The sequence below is a fragment of the Pseudophryne corroboree genome, chromosome 5 (assembly GCF_028390025.1).
Source record: "Pseudophryne corroboree isolate aPseCor3 chromosome 5, aPseCor3.hap2, whole genome shotgun sequence".
NCBI classification, from domain to species: Eukaryota; Metazoa; Chordata; class Amphibia; order Anura; family Myobatrachidae; genus Pseudophryne; species Pseudophryne corroboree.
This window is the reverse complement of record NC_086448.1, coordinates 530,665,512-530,686,278: the sequence shown is the minus strand read 5'-3', so window position 1 is coordinate 530,686,278 and position 20,767 is coordinate 530,665,512. Positions and strand designations below refer to the sequence as shown.

Here is a 20,767-nt window from a genome sequence, read left to right as displayed (position 1 = left end):
GAAATTATAATCTCATCGTCGGTTCCAACTGTGATTTTGGAAAGTTTATGATCCAACCGTGCTGTTGAAGCACCGTCAGAGATACTGCAATGTTCTGCACTAACTTCTCCCTGGGTCTTGCTTTTATCAGGAGATCGTCCAGATAAGGTATTACTGTATGTTGACTACTTTCTTGCGAAGGAGAAACATCATCTCTGCCATCATCTGGTGAATACACTTTGTGCTGTGGAGAGCCCAAATGGCAATGTCTGGTACTGGTAGTGGCAGTCCTGAAACGCAAACCTCAGATATGCTTGATGTGGAGGGTAAATGGGAACATGCAAGTAAGCATCCTTGATGTCCACCGACATCATAAATTCCTTCTCCTCCAAGCTGGAGATTGCTGCTCTCAGGGACTCCATCTTGAATTTGAACCTTTTTAGGTAAAGATTCAACGATTTTAGGTTTAAAATCGGTCGGACCGAGCCATCCGGCTTCGGTTCCACAAACAGGCTTGAATAAAATCCCTTTTCCTGTTGTAGCCAAGGGACTAAGGTAATTACCTCGTCCTGACATAATTTCTGTATTGCTTCCGTTATATTTCTTCTGTCTTGAAAAGAAACTGGTAAGGCTGATTTGAAAAATAGGCATGGGGGGAGATCTTGAAACTGTAACTTGTAACCTTGGGATACTATTTGAAGTATCCAAGGATTCAGATCTGATTGTACCCAGATCTGACTGAAGAGTTTTAGACGCGCCCCCACCTGAGCAGACTCCCGCAGGGGAGCCCCAGCATCATGCTGTGGTTTTAGCAGACGCAGCGGCTGACTTCTGCTCCTGCGATCCTGATGCTGTTGTAGGTTTCCTACCTCTTCCCCGCACTCTTCCTGCGAAGAAGGGGGTACCTTTGGCTTTTTTGTGTTTGTTGGGCCGAAAGGACTGCATCGGATGCGAATGATATGCTTTCTTTGCAGGTGCCGCTGCATAAGGAAGAAATGCTGATTTACCTGAGGTAGTCGTTGAAATCATGGCATCCAGCTGGTCCCCAAATAGCGCCTCGCCCTTGTTGGGGAGCGCTTCCATATTCCTTTTTGATTCTGCATCTGTATTCCATTGGCGAATCCACAGTGCTCTGCGAGCTGAAATCGCCATAGCTGAGGATTTTGATCCTAATAAACCAATATCCTTCATAGCTTCCACCAAGTATCCTGCAGAATCCTTTATGTGACCGAGAGTTAAGACCAAATCATCCTTATCAACTGTGTCTATATTTGCTAGCAAGTTGTCTGACCATTTTTCAATAGCGTTACCGACCCATGCACAAGCAATGGTGGGCCTGAGTAACGTTCCGGTAGCCATATAAAGGGATTTTAAGGTTGTCTCTAAGTTACGGTGAGCAGGCTCCTTTAATGAAGCCGACCCTGGGGCAGGTAAAATGATTTTCTTAGACAATATAGAAACTGAGGTGTCTACCATGGGTGGTGACTCCCATCTTTTCCTGTCTTCTTCAGGAAAGGGGTAAGCTACACGTATTCTTCTAGGAATATGACATTTCTTTTCTGGGTTAGACCAGGATTTTTCAAAGAATGTATTCAATTTCTTATTTAGAATTAAAATAAGCCTTTTCCTCAGGTTCAGGTGTTGTTTCTGTAATTTCTAACAGCTCCCTAATAGCAATTATCATACATTGAATGCTTTTTGCTACCATGGAGTCCACCCCTCTCAAATCCCCAGTGTCGACACCTGTGTCGGAATCTGTGTCTCTGTCACCTTGCATAATCTGCGCAAGTGACCTCTTTTGGGAACTTGAGGGGTCCCGTGTGGACGACGTGGAGGGATCAGCAGATAGTACATCCTCCACTAACTTTCTCCAGTATTTTGTCTTTTGTTCTGACTCAGAGAATTTTCAAGAAAGCTTTGACATATTACTTTGTAATTTCCTCACCCACTCTGGCTCCTTCTGTGAGGGAAGGGCCACCACCTTAAACTCCTGCATATCTAAAATGGCTTCCTCAGGGAAAGAGCTCTCTCCATTGTCTGACATATCACAAACGTGCACTTTCACACCACAATCACACAGGGGAGCTATCGGTGACAGACCCACACTAAAATCTGTCAGAGAAACGCAGAGAGATTTGCCAGCTCACACACTATGTCCTATATGAAGAGAATTGTATATGTATATTTATTATACAAAACCTTCAGCGCTTTATTTCAATATTAGGCACGCTCACCTAATGTAATAAAAAACTCCCCCCCCCCCCTCCCCCTCCTCTCTATAACACCCTGGTACTTGTTTCAGCGTTGTTATGAGGAGGAAACACCATCTGTCAGCTTCTCTCTGTGTGCAGGAGAAAATGGCGCCTAGTGAGTGTCTGGCAAGTCTGAGGAGATGCCCCGCCCCCTGTAATGGCGCGATCCTGCCTCAGCAATGTTTTTTATACTGGCTGGGGTTTGTAAATCAGAGGCTATACATGTATTTACCATTTTGCAGTGAGAGTAAGGATTTTCCATGCAGCTCAGGGCACCCTCCCCCCCCCTCCCCACGCCCTGTTGTAAAGGGCTGTGTTGCGCTGTACCTTTTTGCCGTCAATGATGACCGGAGAGCCCAGCTCTTGTAGGTCTCCGGTGATATACTCACCACTCTTCTGACTTCTGCCTGTGTTAGGGGGTGGCGGCAGTGCTGTGGGAGTGAGCGCTAGCCAGGCTTGGGCTATGTTCAGTACCCCTCAGGAGCTAATGGTGTCCTGTCAGCGGAAGCAGAGCCATGAAACTTAAATGAGAAGTTGGTTCCTACTTCCTCCCCTAAGTCCCACGAAACAGGGAAGCTGTTGCCAGCAGCTTCCCTGTAAAATAAAAAACCTAATAAAGTCTTTTCCAGTAGAACTTTGTAGAGCTCCACTAGCGTGCGCCCAGTCTCACGGGCACATTTTCTAAAGTGAGGTCTGGAGGAGGGGCATAGAGGGAGGAGCCAGTTCACACTGTAAAAATGTCTTAAAGTGCCGAAGGCTCCTGCGGACCTGTCTATACCCCATGGTACTAAATGGACCCCAGCATCCTCTAGGACATTAGAGAAATATACTATGACCAATCATGAAAACCCTGGCAACACCACTGCAAATGAGGTAGTCCGCAACTATGGGCTAGATTTATCCAAGCCTGGAGAGAGAAAGTATGTACCAATCAGTTCCTGACCATTAAGGGGTCTATTCATGAAGCAGTGAAAGGTGTGGAAAAGTGAGCCAGAGGAGAAGTTGCCCATGGCAACCAATCAATATTGAAGTAACATTTATAATTTGCATACTAAACAATTGTAAGGAGCAGCTGATTGGTTGTCATGGGCAACTTCTCCACAGGCTCACTTATCCACTCTTTATTGCTTCATGAATATACCCCATAGCCTTTAAAAATGACAGGAGTGGATTGTTTGGTACTTTCTCTCTCTCCACCTTTGATAAATCTAGCCCAATGTTCCAAAGAGATCCTTTGCCTATGTCAATCCATCCTACTACTGAGAAAAGTGGGTACGCATGCATGCACCATGGCAACATTTAGAATGTTAACATGCATCATGTTGACACGGACAGTGAGATTATCAGAACATGAAGTTAGCGTTAGGCCGCAATTAGGATGGGCGTCAGGCTGCAATTAGGGCTAGGCTGATAATTTCACTATCGACATTCTGACTGTTGACATCGTATAGCACGCCCGTAAAGTGAACTATGAAAAAGCATTTGAACTCGTGATTGCTTGTTAATTTATACTGCACTGAAAGTAAGCCACAAGAAAAATTTTCAGCTGGCTGGAAGTAACCACAAAAGACAGTCTGACAATATTAATAAAAAGCGTATGTTAATTTGCAGTTTCTAATTCAACGGAGATTAATTTAGAAAGTACATTGTGCTCTGTAACTTGATGGTCTATGGGATTACTACAACACATTATGCAATAAACCGAATCAATTAAGGAAGGAGACACTGAAGCAAAATCCAATGACCGCCTTATGACTTGCGGGTACCAGCACCTTTTCTGACACCACTGAAGCATCCAGCAATGGAAACCTAATGAAATTAGAATCTATACCTGTGGTTAACAAAGCAGTATCGGGAACAACTGTTTAGAAGGGCATGCTCCTTTTTCTTAACCCTGTGACATGCTAATCACTAAACCAATAACGTGACTTGATTAAAAGTATTTTTGAGCTGATGCCATGTGTCACCCCTGTTGCGTATTTCGGCATAAAACCACTAGATGGTGCAGTGACACATAATAATCCTAGACTTTAATGAGATAACACAAGTTTCTATGTTGCTTATTTTCAACACATCTCACCTAGTGGTATCAATAAGACTGAATGCAGATGTACTCTCGCCAGTAGTGGGAATAGACGCTTCACAGGAATCTAATAAAACACATGAAATATTAATAGCCAGTGTGACAACAAAATACAACACGACAAAAGTTAAATGAATATGCTTATAGGAACCTTCGAAAATATCTTGTGAATCGTTTACATCAGTAACTTTCTCTGGGGATGACAAGATCAATTTCTGGAAGAGGATACAAAGAAAATGAAATACATTTAAGATTAAATCCATAGAAATAAACTAAACAGGCATTCTAGTATGAGACGCAACAAAATCCATTAGCCCACCAAATTATAGCCAGTATTAGGATTTATAAAGTAAGAGCATGTGACATATTATAAAACCACTAACATCAAGCAGCCAATAGACATTGTTCTCTTACATTTTTAAAGTAAGATTCTGGCTATATTGCAGATTAAGAATAGCAAATCCATTGCAGGTGTAAAACATACTAATGGAAAGAGAATACAAAGGTAACAAATAAATATGAACTCACAGCAGCTGAGTGATAACCTTCTATGAAATGGACTATGTCCGACGTATCAGCACTTTTACTTATGTTCGACTGATTTATTATCCTCTGCTGGGGTGCTGCACTCAGAGTTTTCACTGGCAAAACAAAGCAGAACAACAAACTGCAGTCAAATCAGTTTCACATTGAAGGGGAGTTGCATCAAACCTACAAAACAGATTAAGTGGAGAAGTCTGGAAACTCTTCGGAGACTCTCCTGATGGTTCAAGTATAAATGCAGTTTGATTATACCAAACATACATTTTATTGATAGGGCAATAAAATGGGGAAATTATTGTAAACAATGTCTAAACCTTGGAAGTAAAGCACTTCTATCTCGGTGATTAATAACTGGCTACAAGCAAAACCCATGCCAAGACGCTTGAGAAACTGTCCCAATTTAGGGAACACTTCACTGACTTCTATTATCCCATCAGCTCCAATCCTGCTCTCCATGACCATCTACTGTACAAAAAGGTGCTAAATTTGCCTAACAAAGTCCGGCTTATAACTATGTCCTAGGACATGGTTTAATTATACTACTACCTATTTCAGATCCCAGAAGTGTTCGTCTTCAGTATGGAGGATTACAACTTCTACATCATGGTATTTCCCCCACATAACTGGATGCTATATAAAGAGGGACCTTCCGATCCCTTCTTCATCCTCAAACTTAACAAGAATCCTTACTGTCCCATTGCCCTAAAAAGGAATTTTAAAACCCAGTCTAAAAATCATGAACAATAGACTACACACAATCCTCCCTGATCTATTCACAGATCCCCAGATGGGGCTATTTTGTGAAAGCCATTCAAGGAAATTCCACTCAAAATCGTACGATGCATCGTATGTGCTTAAAACATGGTACGATGTGCATACGATTACGACGGATAATATGGGCTGCATGTATGATCAGAGAATGTGACATTCGACCCGCGGAACCGCACAGCGCATCGTAATCGTACAGAAAACATGCACGATGTGCACACAATGCATTGTATGAGGCATCGAAATAGTGTATTCTTACAAAATATCGGCGTAGTGTATGGCCATCTTATGTTTCTGTTTGAAATGTAGGGTGACTAGGCTGGCTTGGAGCTGACGCATCTTGCACTTTGCTTGGAACCATATAATCTATACTTGCATAAGATTTCTCAAGCATCCCTCAGGTTTGTAATGTCTGTGTCACTAATGCTATTCCTGAGATTTCATCTGCGCTTGGGGTACAGTAGAACCATCTCATTATATTTACGTAATAAAAACTAGTTTAATGGTCTCCTTTAAACATTTTTTGCATGGGTTTCAAGTTATTTCAGCTATGACCATGAATCTACTCTCCTAAACACACATCCCTTGAAAACAATTCCTAGCCGATTGCAGCCTTGTTGGTTCCCTCTATAAACACAATTCAGATATTCCAAGTATGTGAAAACCCATTGTTATGGTCACCACTCCAAGCTGTGAAACTGATGAAGACCTAAACATGGTCTGAATGCTGATAAATCTATTTGCTGTTCAGTTGTAATCCATAGTTCCACCATGGTGAGATCACTTACCCCTTTACTAGAATGCAGATGGAAGCAGTTACTTTGATTGGATACTTAAGACACCACATACCTTTGCACAAGTTTGAGTTGATTTGTACTTACTCACTGGTGTCTTTTCAGACGTAACATTACTAAATTAGTCTCAGACCAGGACTGGCAGAATTCTATAATTCAACTGTTACAGCACTCTGAAGCTGGAGGCAGAGCCGGCCCAACCTAATATGAAGCCCTAAGCAAGAATTTGGCTGATGCCCCCTAGCACCGCAGCTAGTTCCGCCTCTGACCTAGAACCCCTTTCCCAGCACGATCACCCCTCACCCATAGTAGTCCTTGTTTTTGTGTTCCTACCCCCTGCAGTATAATAAGATTTTACTCACCGGTAAATCTATTTCTCGTAGTCCGTAGTGGATGCTGGGGACTCCGTAAGGACCATGGGGAATAGACGGGATCCGCAGGAGACAGGGCACTCTAAGAAAGAATTAGGACTACTGGTGTGCACTGGCTCATCTCTCTATGTCCCTCCTCCAGACCTCAGTTAAGGAAACTGTGCCCGGAAGAGCTGACAGTACAAGGAAAGGATTTTGGAATCCAGGGTAAGACTCATACCAGCCACACCAATCACACCGTATAACTTGTGATAACTTACCCAGTTAACAGTATGAACAAAAACAGAGCATCAGACAACCTGATGCCATCATAACATAACCCTTAGTTAAGCAATAACTATATACAAGTATTGCAGAAGAAGTCCGCACTTGGGACGGGCGCCCAGCATCCACTACGGACTACGAGAAATAGATTTACCGGTGAGTAAAATCTTATTTTCTCTAACGTCCTAGTGGATGCTGGGGACTCCGTAAGGACCATGGGGATTATACTAAAGCTCCCAAACGGGCGGGAGAGTGTGGATGACTCTGCAGCACCGAATGAGCAAACACAAGGTCCTCCTCAGCCAGGGTATCAAACTTGTAGAACTTTGCAAAAGTGTTTGAACCCGACCAAGTAGCTGCTCGGCAAAGCTGTAATGCAGAGACCCCTCGGGCAGCCGCCCAAGAAGAGCCCATTTTCCTTGTGGAATGGGCTTTTACAGATTTTGGATGCGGCAATCCAGCCGCAGAATGAGCCTGCTGATTCGTGTCACAGATCCAGCGAACAATAGTTTGCTTTGAAGCAGGAGCACCCAGCTTGTTGGATGCATACAGGATAAACAGCTTTCCTGACTCCAGCCGTTCTGGCTACATAAATCTTCAAAGCCCTGACTACATCTAGTAAGTAGCCGCAGGCACCACAATAGGTTGGTTCAAATGAAAAGATGACACCACCTTCGGCAGAAATTGCGGACGAGTCCGTAATTCTGCCCTGTCCATATGGAAAAACAGATAGGGGCTTTTACATGACAAAGCCACCAATTCTGACACACGCCTAGCCGAAGCCAAGGCCAATAGCATGACCACTTTCCACGTGAGATACTTTAACTCCACGGTCTTAAGTGGCTCAAACCAGTGAGATTTCAGGAAACTCAACACCACGTTAAGATCCCAAGGCGCCACTGGTGGCACAAAAGGGGTCTTAATATGTAGCACTCCCTTTACAAACATCTGAACCTCAGGAAGAGAAGCCAGTTCCTTTTGAAAGAAAATGGATAGGGACGAAATCTGGACCTTTATGGACCGTAATTTTAAGCCCATAGTCACTCCCGACTGTAGGAAGTGAAGGAAACGGCCCAGCTGGAATTCCTCTGTAGGGGCCTTCCTGGCCTCACACCAAGCAACATACTTTCGCCATATACGGTGATAATGTTTTGCCGTCACGTCCTTCCTAGCCTTTATCAGCGTAGGAATAACTTCATCCGGAATGCCTTTTTCCGCTAGAATCCGGCGTTCAACCGCCATGCCGTCAAACGCAGCCGCGGTAAGTCTTGGAACAGACAGGGCCCCTGTTGCAACAGATCCTGTCTGAGAGGCAGAGGCCATGGGTCCTCTGTGAGCATTTCTTGCAGTTCTGGGTACCAAGTCAATGAGTATTGTTCTCACTTCTCTTTTTCTTACGATTCTCAGCACCTTGGGTATGAGAGGAAGAGGAGGAAACACATAGACCGACTGGAACACCTACGGTGTTACTAGTGCGTCCACAGCTATCGCCTGAGGGTCTCTTGACCTGGCGCAATACTTTTGTAGCTTTTTGTTGAGGCGGGATGCCATCATGTCCACCTGTGGCAGTTCCCATCGATTTGTAATCTGTGTGAAGACTTCTTGATGAAGTCCCCACTCTCCCGGGTGGAGGTCGTGCCTGCTGAGGAAGTCTGCTTCCCAGTTGTCCACTCCCGGAATGAACACTGCTGACAGTGCTTGCACGTGATTCTCCGCCCAACGAAGAATTCTGGTGGCTTCTGCCATCGCAACCCTGCTTCTTGTGCCGCCCTGGCGGTTTACATGAGCCACTGCGGTGATGTTGTCTGACTGAATCAGCACTGGTTGGTTGCGAAGCAGAGGCTCCGCTTGACTCAGGGCGTTGTATATGGCCCTTAGTTCCAGGATATTGATGTGCAGACAAGCCTCCTGACTTGACCACAGCCCTTGGAAGTTTCTTCCCTGAGTGACTGCCCCCCACCCTCGGAGGCTTGCATCCGTGGTCACCAGGACCCAGTCTTGTATGCCGAACCTGCGGCCCTCGAGAAGGTGAGCACTCTGCAGCCACCACAGAAGAGACACCCTGGCCCTGGGGGATAGGGTGATCAGCCGATGCATCTGAAGATGCGATCCGGACCACTTGTCCAACAGATCCCACTGAAAGTTCCTCGCATGGAACCTGCCGAAGGGAATGGCTTCGTATGACGCCACCATCTTTCCCAGGACTCGTGTGCATTGATGCACCGACACCTGTTTTGGTTTTAAGAGGTCTCTGACCAGAGTCACGAGCTCCTGGGCCTTCTCCTCCGGGAGAAACACCTTCTTCTGGTCTGTGTCCAGAATCATGCCCAGGAAGGGCAGTCTCGTCGTAGGAATCAGCTGCGACTTTGGAATATTCAGAATCCAGCCGTGCTGTTGTAACACCTCCCGAGAGTGTGCTACGCTGATCAGCAACTGCTCTCTGGACCTCGCCTTTATGAGGAGATCGTCCAAGTATGGGATAATTGTGACTCCTTGCTTTCGCAGGAGCACCATCATTTCCGCCATTACCTTGGTAAATATTCTCGGTGCCGTGGACAGACCAAACGGCAACGTCTGGAATTGGTAATGACAGTTCTGTACCACAAATCTGAGGTACTCCTGATGAGGTGGATAAATGGGGACATGCAGGTAAGCATCCTTTATGTCCAGAGACACCATAAAATCCCCCTCTTCCAGGCTCGCAATAACCGCCCTGAGCGATTCCATCTTGAACTTGAACCTTTTCAGGTAAATGTTCAGGGATTTTAAATTCAATATGGGTCTGACCGAACCGTCCGGTTTCGGAACCACAAACATTGTGGAATAGTAACCCCTTCCCTGTTGAGGGAGGGGAACCTGTACCACCACCTGCTGGAGATATAATTTGTGAATTGCTGCTAACACTACTTCCCTTTCTATGGGGGAAGCTGGCAGGGCCGATTTGAGGTAACGGTGAGGGGGCATCACTTCGAATTCCAGCTTGTATCCCTGAGACACAATCTGTATAGCCCAGGGATCCACCTGTGAGCGAACCCACTGGTGGCTGAAATTTCGGAGACGCGCCCCCACCGCTCCTGGCTCCACCTGTGGAGCCCCAGCGTCATGCGGTGGATTTAGTGGAAGCCGGGGAGGACTTCTGTTCCTGGGAACTGGCTGTATTGTGCAGCTTTTTTCCTCTACCCCTGCCTCTGGCAAGAAAAGACGCACCTCGGACTTTCTTGCCTCTTTGCGATCGAAAGGACTGCATTTGGTAATACGCTGCTTTCTTAGGTTGTGAGGGAATATATGGCAAAAAAATTGACTTCCCAGCCGTAGCTGTGGAAACTAGGTCCGAGAGACCGTCCCCAAACAATTCCTCACCCTTATAAGGTAAAACCTCCATGTGCCTTTTTGAGTCGGCATCACCTGTCCATTGCCGAGTCCACAGGACCCTTCTGGCACAAATTGACATTGCACTTATTCTAGAGCTCAGTAGGCAAATGTCTCTCTGGGCATCCCTCATATATAAGACAGCGTCTTTTATATGCCCCAGGGTCAGTAATATAGTATCCTTGTCCAAGGTATCAAGTTCCTCAGACAGAGTATCTGTCCATGCTGCTACAGCACTACACATCCAGGCCGACGCAATTGCCGGCCTCAGTAGGGTACCTGAATGTGTATAAACGGACTTCAGGATACTTTCCTGCTTCCTATCCGCAGGATCCTTTAGGGAGGCCGTATCCTGTGACGGCAGGGCCACCTTCTTAGATAAGCGTGTCAAAGCTTTGTCTACCCTAGGGGAGGATTCCCAGCGTAACCTGTCCGTTAGCGGGAAAGGATACGCCATAAGTAACAGTTTGGAAATCTGCACTTTCCTATCAGGAGAATCCCAAGCTTTTTCACATAACTCATTTAACTCATGTGAAGGGGGAAGAGTCACTTCTTGCCTTTTTTCCCCAAACATATAAACCCTCTTGTCAGGGACAGGGTTTACCTCCGAAATGTGCAATACATCCTTCATTGCTATAATCATGTAGCGGATGGCTTTAGCCATTTTAGGCTGCAACTTTGCATCATCGCCATCGACACTGGAGTCATAATCCGTGTCGATATCTGTGTCAACAATCTGGGATAGTGGGCGCTTCTGAGACCCTGACGGCCTCTGCGCTGTAGGATCAGGCATGGGTTGAGACCCTGACTGTCCCAAGACTTCAGCTTTATCCAACCTTTTATGCAAGGAGTTTACATTATCATTAACACCTTCCACATATCCATCCAATCAGGTGTCGGCGGAGACACCACATTCATCTGCACCTGCTCTGCTTCCACATAGCCTTCCTCGTCAAACATGTCGACACAATCGTACCGACACACCACACACACAGTGGATGCTCTATTTGAGGACAGAACCCCCACAAGGCCTTTTGGAGAGACAGAGAGAGAGTATGCCAGCACACACCCCAGCGCTATATAACCCAGGAATTACACAGTAACTTAGTGTTTACCCAGTAGCTGCTGTATTAGTGATTTTGCGCTAAATTTATGTGCCCCCCCCCTCTCTTTTTACCCTCTTTCTACCGTGATTCTGGAGGGGAGAGCCTGGGGAGCTTCCTCTCAGCGGAGCTGTGGAGAGAAAATGGCGCTGGTGAGTGCTGAGGTAGAAGCCCCGCCCCCTCAGCGGCGGGCTTCTGTCCCGCGATTTTGTGTAAAATAATGGCGGGGGCTCATGCATGTATACAGTGCCCAGCTGTATATATACTCTATTATGCCAGGAGGTACTCAATTGCTGCCCAGGGCGCCCCACCCTGCGCCCTACAGTGACCGGAGTGTGCGGGTTTAATGTGGGAGCAATGGCGCACAGCTGCAGTGCTGTGCGCTACCTCATATGAAGACAGGAGTCTTCTGCCGCCGATTTTGAAGTCTTCTTGCTTCTCTCGCCAGCTTCTGTTTTCTGGCTCTGCGAGGGGGACAGCGGCGCGGCTCCGGGATCGGACGACCAAGGGTGAGTTCCTGTGTTCGATCCCTCTGGAGCTAATGGTGTCCAGTAGCCTAAGAAGCACGACCTATCCGCAGTTAGTAGGTTTGCTTCTCTCCCCTCAGTCCCACGTAGCAGAGAGTCTGTTGCCAGCAGATCTCTCTGATAATAAAAAATCCTAATAAAATACTTTCTTATTAGCAAGCTCAGGAGAGCTCACTAAAGTGCACCCAGCTCTGTCCAGGCACAGATTCTAACTGAGGTCTGGAGGAGGGACATAGAGGGAGGAGCCAGTGCACACCAGTAGTCCTAATTCTTTCTTAAGAGTGCCCTGTCTCCTGCGGAGCCCGTCTATTCCCCATGGTCCTTACGGAGTCCCCAGCATCCACTAGGACGTTAGAGAAATTTTAAATAGGAACAGTGCGCACATTTGGTGCACAGGCCTTTTTTTGATGATAATGCATCTTATTTCCAATACTATGTGGCTAAGTTGCACAAGCAACTACTGCTGATTAAAATTATATGTGGCATGCCTATATTCTGTGTGCGACTGTGACTGTCTGCAAACAAAATGCTACGTTACAGTGATTTCCACTGTAACGCAGCATTTCATATGCAGATACAGCCGCAGTCACATAGAATATAGGTATGCCGCATATAATTTTAATCAGCAGAACCTGCTTGTACCCCTAGGCACACCAAATGCCCTAGGTATTTGCCTAGTTTGCCTATGCCTAGGGCCGGCTCTGGCTGGAGGGGAGTATGCTACTCATACAGAATCCTATGTCAAATCATTAACAAGTCGCAGGTTCATAGTGGCATATGCCAATGGTTGCATTAATTTCCGGAGCATTCTTATGACACACCTCTCCGAGCTTTGGATGATTTACAAGGGTATTAAACATGTGTCCCACCAGCTGCTGTGGAACTAAACATCCCAGCATGGCCTGTCAGTTTTAGCATGCCCTAATAGCAAAACTGTGGCAGTGTATGTTGTGATGTGTAGTAAACAAACATCTGGAGGGCTGCATGTTTAATACCCCTGATGTAGAAAGTTGTCTTCTAGCCAGTAACAGAAGATGCTTCTTTATCTGTTCCATAACTCTATTGTTTTCTACAAAGACAATTATTGAAAGGTATGACACGTTCCAATACCAGTTTAAGAGCCAATACTGGTTTCAATATTCCTGAGGTGGATATATGGAAAATGAGGTTCAATACAGACAAATGTAAAAGTTATGCACTTTGGGACGAAGAACAATCAGGCAGCCTATAAACTAAATGGGGAAAATGTAGGGATAACGGTAGTTGAAAAAGATTTGGAAGTGCTCATCGATAATAACTTGGTAGCAGTACGCAATGTCAAAATGAAGCAACAAAGGCTAATAAGGTGTTAGTATGCATAAAACGGGGAATGGAGACAAGGGATGAGTGTGTAATCCTGCCACTGTATAAATCATTGGTGCGGCCACACCTGGAATATTGTGTACAATTTTAGGCACCACAACATAAAAAAGATATCTTGGAACTTGAAAGGGTTCAGAGGCGAGCCACTAAACTGGTTAAGGGGTTAGAGGCACTGGATTATGAGGAAAAACTTAAAAGGTTAGATATGTTCACACTGGAAAAGAGGCGACTAAGAGGGGACATTATTAATATTTATAAATACATTAAGGGACAATACAAGGATTTATCAAATGATTTGTTTACCAAAAAAACACTACATAGAACACGAGGACACCCAGAGATTAGAAGAAAAAAAATTCTGAATTCAACGGAGAAAAGGGTTCTTCACATAAAGAGCAGTAAGGATTTGGAATTCTCTGCCAGAGAAGGTAGTAATGGTGGACTCAATCAATAAGTTTAAAAATGGATTAGATAAATTCTTAGCGGAAAAAAAACAACCAGGGACACAACATTTAATTAACAATAAATAAAAAACAGGATTTTAATACCTACCAGTAAATCCTTTTCTCCTAGTCGGTAGAGGATGCTGGGGTCCACTTCAGTACCATGGGGTATAGACGGTTCCGCAGGAGCCGTAAGACTTTTCTAGAGTGTGAACTGGCTCCTCCCTCTATGCCCCTCCTCCAGACCTCAGTATAATAAGTTAATGGTGAGATTCATACCAGCTCACACTTCAACCATGCCGCACAACATGGCATTCAACAAAACACATGCCAACGAGCATGAACATTACAGCAAACGTGCTGAAAACATTTTTAATAAACTAACAACTGCAGGTAAAGTACGCACTGGGCTGGGTGCCCAGCATCCTCTACGGACTAGGAGAAAAGGATCTACCGGTAGGTATTAAAATCCTGTTTTCTCATACGTCCCAAAGTATGCTGGGGTCCACTTCAGTACCATGGGGTTATACCATAGCTCCAGTACGGGCGGGAGAGTGCGGATGACCCTGCAGCACCGATTGACCAAACTTTAGGTCCTCATCGGCCAAGGTGTCAAACTTGTAAAACTTAGCAAACGTGTTTGTCCCTGACCAAGTAGCTGCTCGGCAAAGTTGTAATGCCGAGACCCCCCGGGCAGCCGCCCAGGATGAGCCCACCTTTCTAGTAGAATGGGCATGCACCGAATTCGGTATCTGCAATTCTGCCGTGGAATGAGCGTGCTGAATCGTACCTCTGATCCAGCGCGCAATGGTCTACTTAGAAGCAGGACACCCAATCTTGTTGGGAGCGTACAGGACAAACAGAGCCTCTGTTTTCCATATCCGAGCTGTTCTTGCGACATAAGTTCTCAAAGCTCTGACCACATCCAGAGACTTTTGAAGTAGCGAAGGTGTCAGTAGCCACTGGCACCACAATAGGTTGGTTTATATGAAAAGAAACCAACTTTGGAAGAAATTGCTGACGAGTTCTTAACTCAGCCCTATCTTCATGAAAGATCAAGTAAGGGCTCGTGAGACAAGGCCCCTAACTCAGACACCCGCCTTGCGGATGCCAAGGCCAACAGCATGACCACTTTACAAATGAGAAACTTTAACTCTATCTCCTGGAGAGGTTCAAAAAAATCTGATTGAAGGAACTGCAACACCACGTTAAGATCCCATGGTGCCACAGTAGGCACAAATGGAGGTTGGATGTGCAGAACCCCTTTCACGAACGTCTGAACTTCTAGAAGGGAGGCCAATTGTTTCTGAAAGAAAACTGACAAGGCCGAAATCTGGACCTTGATTGTACCAAATCGTAGGCCCGCATCCACACCCGCCTGAAGAAAATGAAGAAAACGTCCTTACTGAAACTCTTCCGTTGGAGCTTTTTTGGTTTCACACCAAGACACACATTTTCTCCAAATACGGTGGTAATGTTTAGATGTTACTCCTTTCCTGGCCTGAATAAGAGTGAGAATCACTTCTTTGGGAATACTCTTTCGGGCTAGGATCCGGCACTCAACAGCCATGACGTCAAACGTAGCAGCGGTAAGTCTTGATACACGCATGGCCCCTGCTGCAGCAGGTCCTCGCGAAGAGGAAGAGGCTGAGGATCTTCTATGAGCAACTCCTGAAGATCTGGATACCAAGACCTCCTTGGCCAGTCTGGGACCATGAGGATCGCTCGAACCCCAGTTCTTCTTATGATCTTGAGAACTTTCGGTATGAGTGGAAGTGGAGGGAAGACATACACTGACCGAAACACCCACTGGGTCACTAGTGCATCCACTGCTATTGCTTGAGGGTCTCTCGACCTGGAACAATATCTCTGAAGCTTCTTGTTGAGACGAGATGCCATCCTGTCTACTTGAGGAACTCCCCAAAGACCTGTCACCTCTGCGAAGACTTCTTGGTGGAGGCCCCATTCTCCTGGATGGAGATCGTGTCTGCTGAGGAAGTCTGCTTCCCAGTTGTCCACTCCGATAGAGCTCTTGCATGTCTTTCTGCCCAGAGGAGGATCTTTGTCACTTTTGCCATCGCCGCTCTGCTTTTCATTCCGCCCTGATGGTTTATGTACGCAACTGCTGTTACATTGTCCGACTGGATCTGTGTGGGTTGATCTTGAAGATGCACTGCTTGTAGAAGGCCGTTGTAAATGGCTCTCTACCCCAGAATGTTTATGTGAAGACAAGTTTCTTGACTTGACCATCTTCCTTGGAAGCTTTCCCCCTGTGTCACTGCTCCCCAGCCTCGGAGACTTGCATCCGTGGTTACTAGGACCCAGTCCTGAATCCCGAACCTGCGTCCCTCTAGGAGGTGAGAACTGTGTAGCCACCACAGGAGCGAAATTCTGGCTTTGGATGACAGGATTATCCTCTGATGAATGCGTAGATGGGATCTGGACACTTGTCCAACAGGTCCCACTGGAATACTCTGGCATGGAATCGGCCAAACTGTATGGCCTCGTAGGCCGCTACCATCTTTCCCAACAACCGAATGCATTGATGAATCAACACTCTTGTTGGTTTCACAATTTGTTTGACCATTCTCTGGATTTTCAGAGCCTCGCTTTTATCAGGAGATCATCCAGGTAAGGAATTATATGGACTCCTTGCTGTCGAAGGAGGACCATCATATCTGCCATCACCTTGGTGAACACCCTCGGTGCCTTGGAGAGTCCGAACGGCAACGTCTGAAATTGGTAATGACAATCCTGTATCGCGAATCTCAGATAAGCTTGATATGGAGGATAAATGGGAACATGTAAGTAGGCATCTTTTATGTCCACTGACACCATGAAGTCCCCTTCCTCCAGACTGGAAATCACTGCCCTCAGAGATTCCATCTTCAACTTGAACCGTTGCAGGTAGAGATTCAGAGTTTTCAGGCTTAGAATCGGTCTGACCGAGCCGTCCGGCTTCAGAACTACGAATAGGCTTGAATAAAACCCTTCTCCTTGTTGTAACAAGGGAACCAGGACAATGACTTGGTCCTGACACAATTTTTGTATTGCTGCTGCTACCACTTCCCTTTCTGGGATAGAAGCTAGTAAGGTTGATTTGAAAAATCGGCATGGGGGAATGTGTTGTACTCCAGTTTGTACCCGTGGGACACTATTTGTAAGATCACGGGTCCAGGCCAGATTGAACCCAGAACTGACTGAAGAGTTTCAGACATGCCCCTACCTGAGCGGACTCCCGCAAGGGAGCCCCAGCGTCATGCTGAAGATTTGGCAGAAGCAGAGGCTGATTTCTGCTCCTGTGATTCTGGAGACACTGTGGACTTTTTCCTTTTCTCCTTCCTTTATCCGCAAAGAAAGAGCAACCTTTACCCTTTTTGTATTTATTGGGCCGAAAGGACTGCATCTGAGAGTAATGTGTCTTTTTCGCCGGCGCAGGAGCATTAGGCAAGAATGTCGACTTACCTGCGGTAGCCGCAGAAACTAAAGCATCCAGCCCATCTCCAAACAAGGCCTCACCTTTATACGGGAGGGCCTCCATATTCCTTTTGGAATCTGCATCAGCATTCCATTGGCGAATCCACAACGCCCTCCTTGCTGAGATTGCCATGGTAGCGGCTCTTGATCCCAAGAGACCAATATCTTTCATGGCTTCAAGCATGTACGCAGCAGCGTCTTTGATATGACCTAACGTTAGGAGTATCTCATCTCTATCTATTGTGTCTATGTCTGATGACAAGTTTTCTGACCACTTTTCAATAGCACTACTCACCCACGCACAGGCAATGGTAGGCCTGAGTAGTGTTCTATTGGCCACATAAATAGATTTCAACGTATTCTCTAACTTGCGGTCTGCCGGCTCCTTTAGTGAAGCCGTCCCAGGCGCAGGGAGAATCACCTTTTTTGTTAACCGGACAGGGCACTGTCTAAAACGGGGGGTGACTCCCACCTTTTCCTGTCCTCTGCAGAGAAAGGGTAAGCTACCTGAATTCTTTTGGGAACCTGAAATTTATTTTCAGGATTTGTCCAGACTCCCTTAAAGAGACTGTTCAGCTCATGAGATGAAGGAAAAGTTACATTAATTTTCTTTTCTTTACAAAAGTAAGCCTTCTCCTGTGGTAAAGGAGGGGCCTCCGTAACTTCTAACACCTCCTTTATAGCAACAATCATGTATTGAATGTTTTCCGCTAACTTTAGATCTATTCTCCTGGAATCACTAGTGTCGACACAGGAATCAGAGCCCGTGTCGGTATCCGTTTGTACTATTTGTGCAAATTATCTTTTATGTGACCCAGAGGGGTCCCCTGTGGATGAAAAGGCATCTATTAAAAATCACATCTTCGACAGATTTTCTCCAGTTTTCTGCATGAGACTCAGACTTATCCAACCTCTTACTGATATGATTCATACTATCACGTAATTCTTTCACCCATTCAGGCTCGTGGTGTGCCGGCAGCGCCACCACATTACAACGCTGTGTCCCTAAAATGGCTCCGTCAGGGGAAGAGCTCCCTGCCTCAGACATGTCACACACGTGCACAATCACACCACAGACACTCCGGGGCTTATTGGGGACAGACCTACAGTAAAGTCTGTCAGAAGGACACAGAAGGAATTGCCAGCTCACAATTCAGCGCCAACAGACAAAATCCCTGTGCCGCGTACTTTGTACACAGAGATCTTCAAGCGCTTTATATTATGAATAATAGGTTATAGCACCGAATATTACACTCCCCCCCCCCCCCCCCCCCTCCCCCCTTTTTTTGCACCCTGATACTTGATTCAGAAGTGGAGAGGAGGATCAGCGTTTCTTGCCCTGCAGCTGCTGGGAGAAAATGGCGCTGAGCAGTGTGCTGGCTTCCTGAGGAAGAATCCCCGCCCGCTGTAATGGCGCGTTTTTCCTCAGCTTTTAGAATAGATATTTATACTGGCGGGGGTGTAGGACAGTGTAAACACAACGTATCCCCCCCCCCCTGCTGTGCACTGTGTTGTGGATAACATGTTCGCGCAGCATTCCCGCTCGCTGCACAGTACCTTAAGCCGTCACGATGACCGGAGATCCCTCTCTGCAGATCTTCGGTGATACAACTCACCAGACTTCTGACTTCTGGCTCTGTTAGGGGGGTGACGGCGTGCTGTGGGAGTGAGCGCGTAGCCGTAGCTAGTGTTCAGTACCATTCAGGAGCTAATGGTGTCCTGTCAGCAAGAAGCAGAGCCATGAAACTCTTTAGGAAGTTGGTTCCTACTTCTTCCCCCTAAGTCCCACGAATCAGGGAGGCTGTTGCCAGCAGTCTCCCTAAAAATAAAAAACCTAACAAAGTCTTTTAGAGTTCCACTAGAGTGCGACCAGTCTGCCTGGGCACATTTTTTTAAACTGAGGTCTGGAGGAGGGGCATAGAGAGAGGAGCCAGTTCACACCCTTGAAAAGTCTTAAAGTGCCCATGGCTCCTGCGGAACCGTCTATACCCCATGGTACTGAAGTGGACCCCAGCATCCTCTAGGACGTATGAGAAATAAATAAAAAATTATAATATAGGTTGAACTCGATGGACATTTGTCTTTTTTCAACCGCAACAACTATGTAACTATGTATCATTGCCTCTTGTGTTAATCAAATTTTTGTCTACATATATATTTAACAGTTTTTATTGAAAAGGAAAATGCAATACAGAAATGAGGAAACAACAAAAGTCATGAGAACATCAATAGCAAGGAAATAACAGCAAAGAAAAACTACAAGAGATTTCCACAATATGTATATCAAGACCAAACTTAAAACACTGGGGTACAAAGAAACCAAGGGGACAATTAATGGAGGATGGGGGAGGGGGGGGGGGACAGAGTGGGGTATGCAATGGCAGTTCCTATAAGAGTATATAGGGACCATTAGAAAGATCAGTAGGGAACACTAGGCTCATGTAAAGGAGTATCATCAATCGAGAACAATCAGCAGCTGGAGATGAGTTCATGACATGTTTATAACAATCTGACTCCTTAAATTTCAGCCATACCAAACAGGTTGCACATTATACAGTGAATTTGTCTGCATAAGAAGGAATAAGATCTTCCATAGTCATGTAATAATCAATTTGAGAATACCACTAATTAAGAGTACAGGGAGAGGAGGATTTCCAATGTATAGGAATGACCACTGTGGCTGCATTGCTAAGGTGACGTAAAAGGGATTTTTACTTAACATTGGTCGGGATCTTGAATACACTATAGAAAGGATCCATAATTCAGGGTCTGTCTGTATGGTATCGTGTAGAATAATTTGAGAGATCAGAATAACATCTCTCTAAAAGGCAGAGAGGAATGGACAATCCCACCATACATGAAGAAAGGTACCTGGTGCCCTACTGCATCTCCAACATGGGGATGCGGTTAAGATCCCGGCTGTCAAAATACAGACACTAGAATCACGACACCCGTCAAAATCCTGACCTGGAAATCCTGACAGGGTAAGGATACAGATGCGGAACTGAGACAGCCAGTATCCTGACAGTTGTAAGTATAGCCACCGAGCACTGATTAGTGCCGGGGGGAAAAGTCAGGTTTAGCTTACACCGGGGAAGGAGGGGTTGGATTTTGGATAAGGCTGCGATGAGTGACAGGGACAGGGGTTTAGGGTTGGGCACCACAGGGGAAGTTAGTTTTAGGCACTAAGGGGGAGGGTTAGACTGCAGGGCAGAGGGGGTAAGGTGTAGGTAGCACCGGGGGGAGGTTACTGTTAGGGGACAGTAACTCACCCCTATCGGGATATCATACGTCAGGATGCCGGCTTCAGTATTTTGACCGCTGGCATCCCATCCGGCAGTCATCATATATCAGGATTTTGGTACTTACCGATAAATCCCTTTCTCCGATTCCACAGGGGCCACTGGAGTGTAGTTACAATGGGGAAATAGT

At 45.9% G+C, this 20,767-nt stretch overlaps 1 protein-coding gene across 6 annotated transcripts in view; it reads right to left on the bottom strand.

Moving 5' to 3' along the window:
* The window catches only part of SYCP2L (synaptonemal complex protein 2 like), a 905,846-nt gene that overhangs the window by 373,062 nt on the left and 512,017 nt on the right, over positions 1 to 20,767 (bottom strand). For all 6 annotated transcript variants that reach the window (XM_063923155.1, XM_063923158.1, XM_063923156.1 and 3 more), the window contains 3 exons: positions 4,843 to 4,955; positions 4,466 to 4,529; positions 4,312 to 4,381 (listed from right to left, as the gene is read on the bottom strand). In XM_063923155.1, the coding sequence (XP_063779225.1) occupies positions 4,312 to 4,381; positions 4,466 to 4,529; positions 4,843 to 4,955 (247 nt within the window). The remainder of the gene's footprint in view (positions 1 to 4,311; positions 4,382 to 4,465; positions 4,530 to 4,842; positions 4,956 to 20,767) is intronic.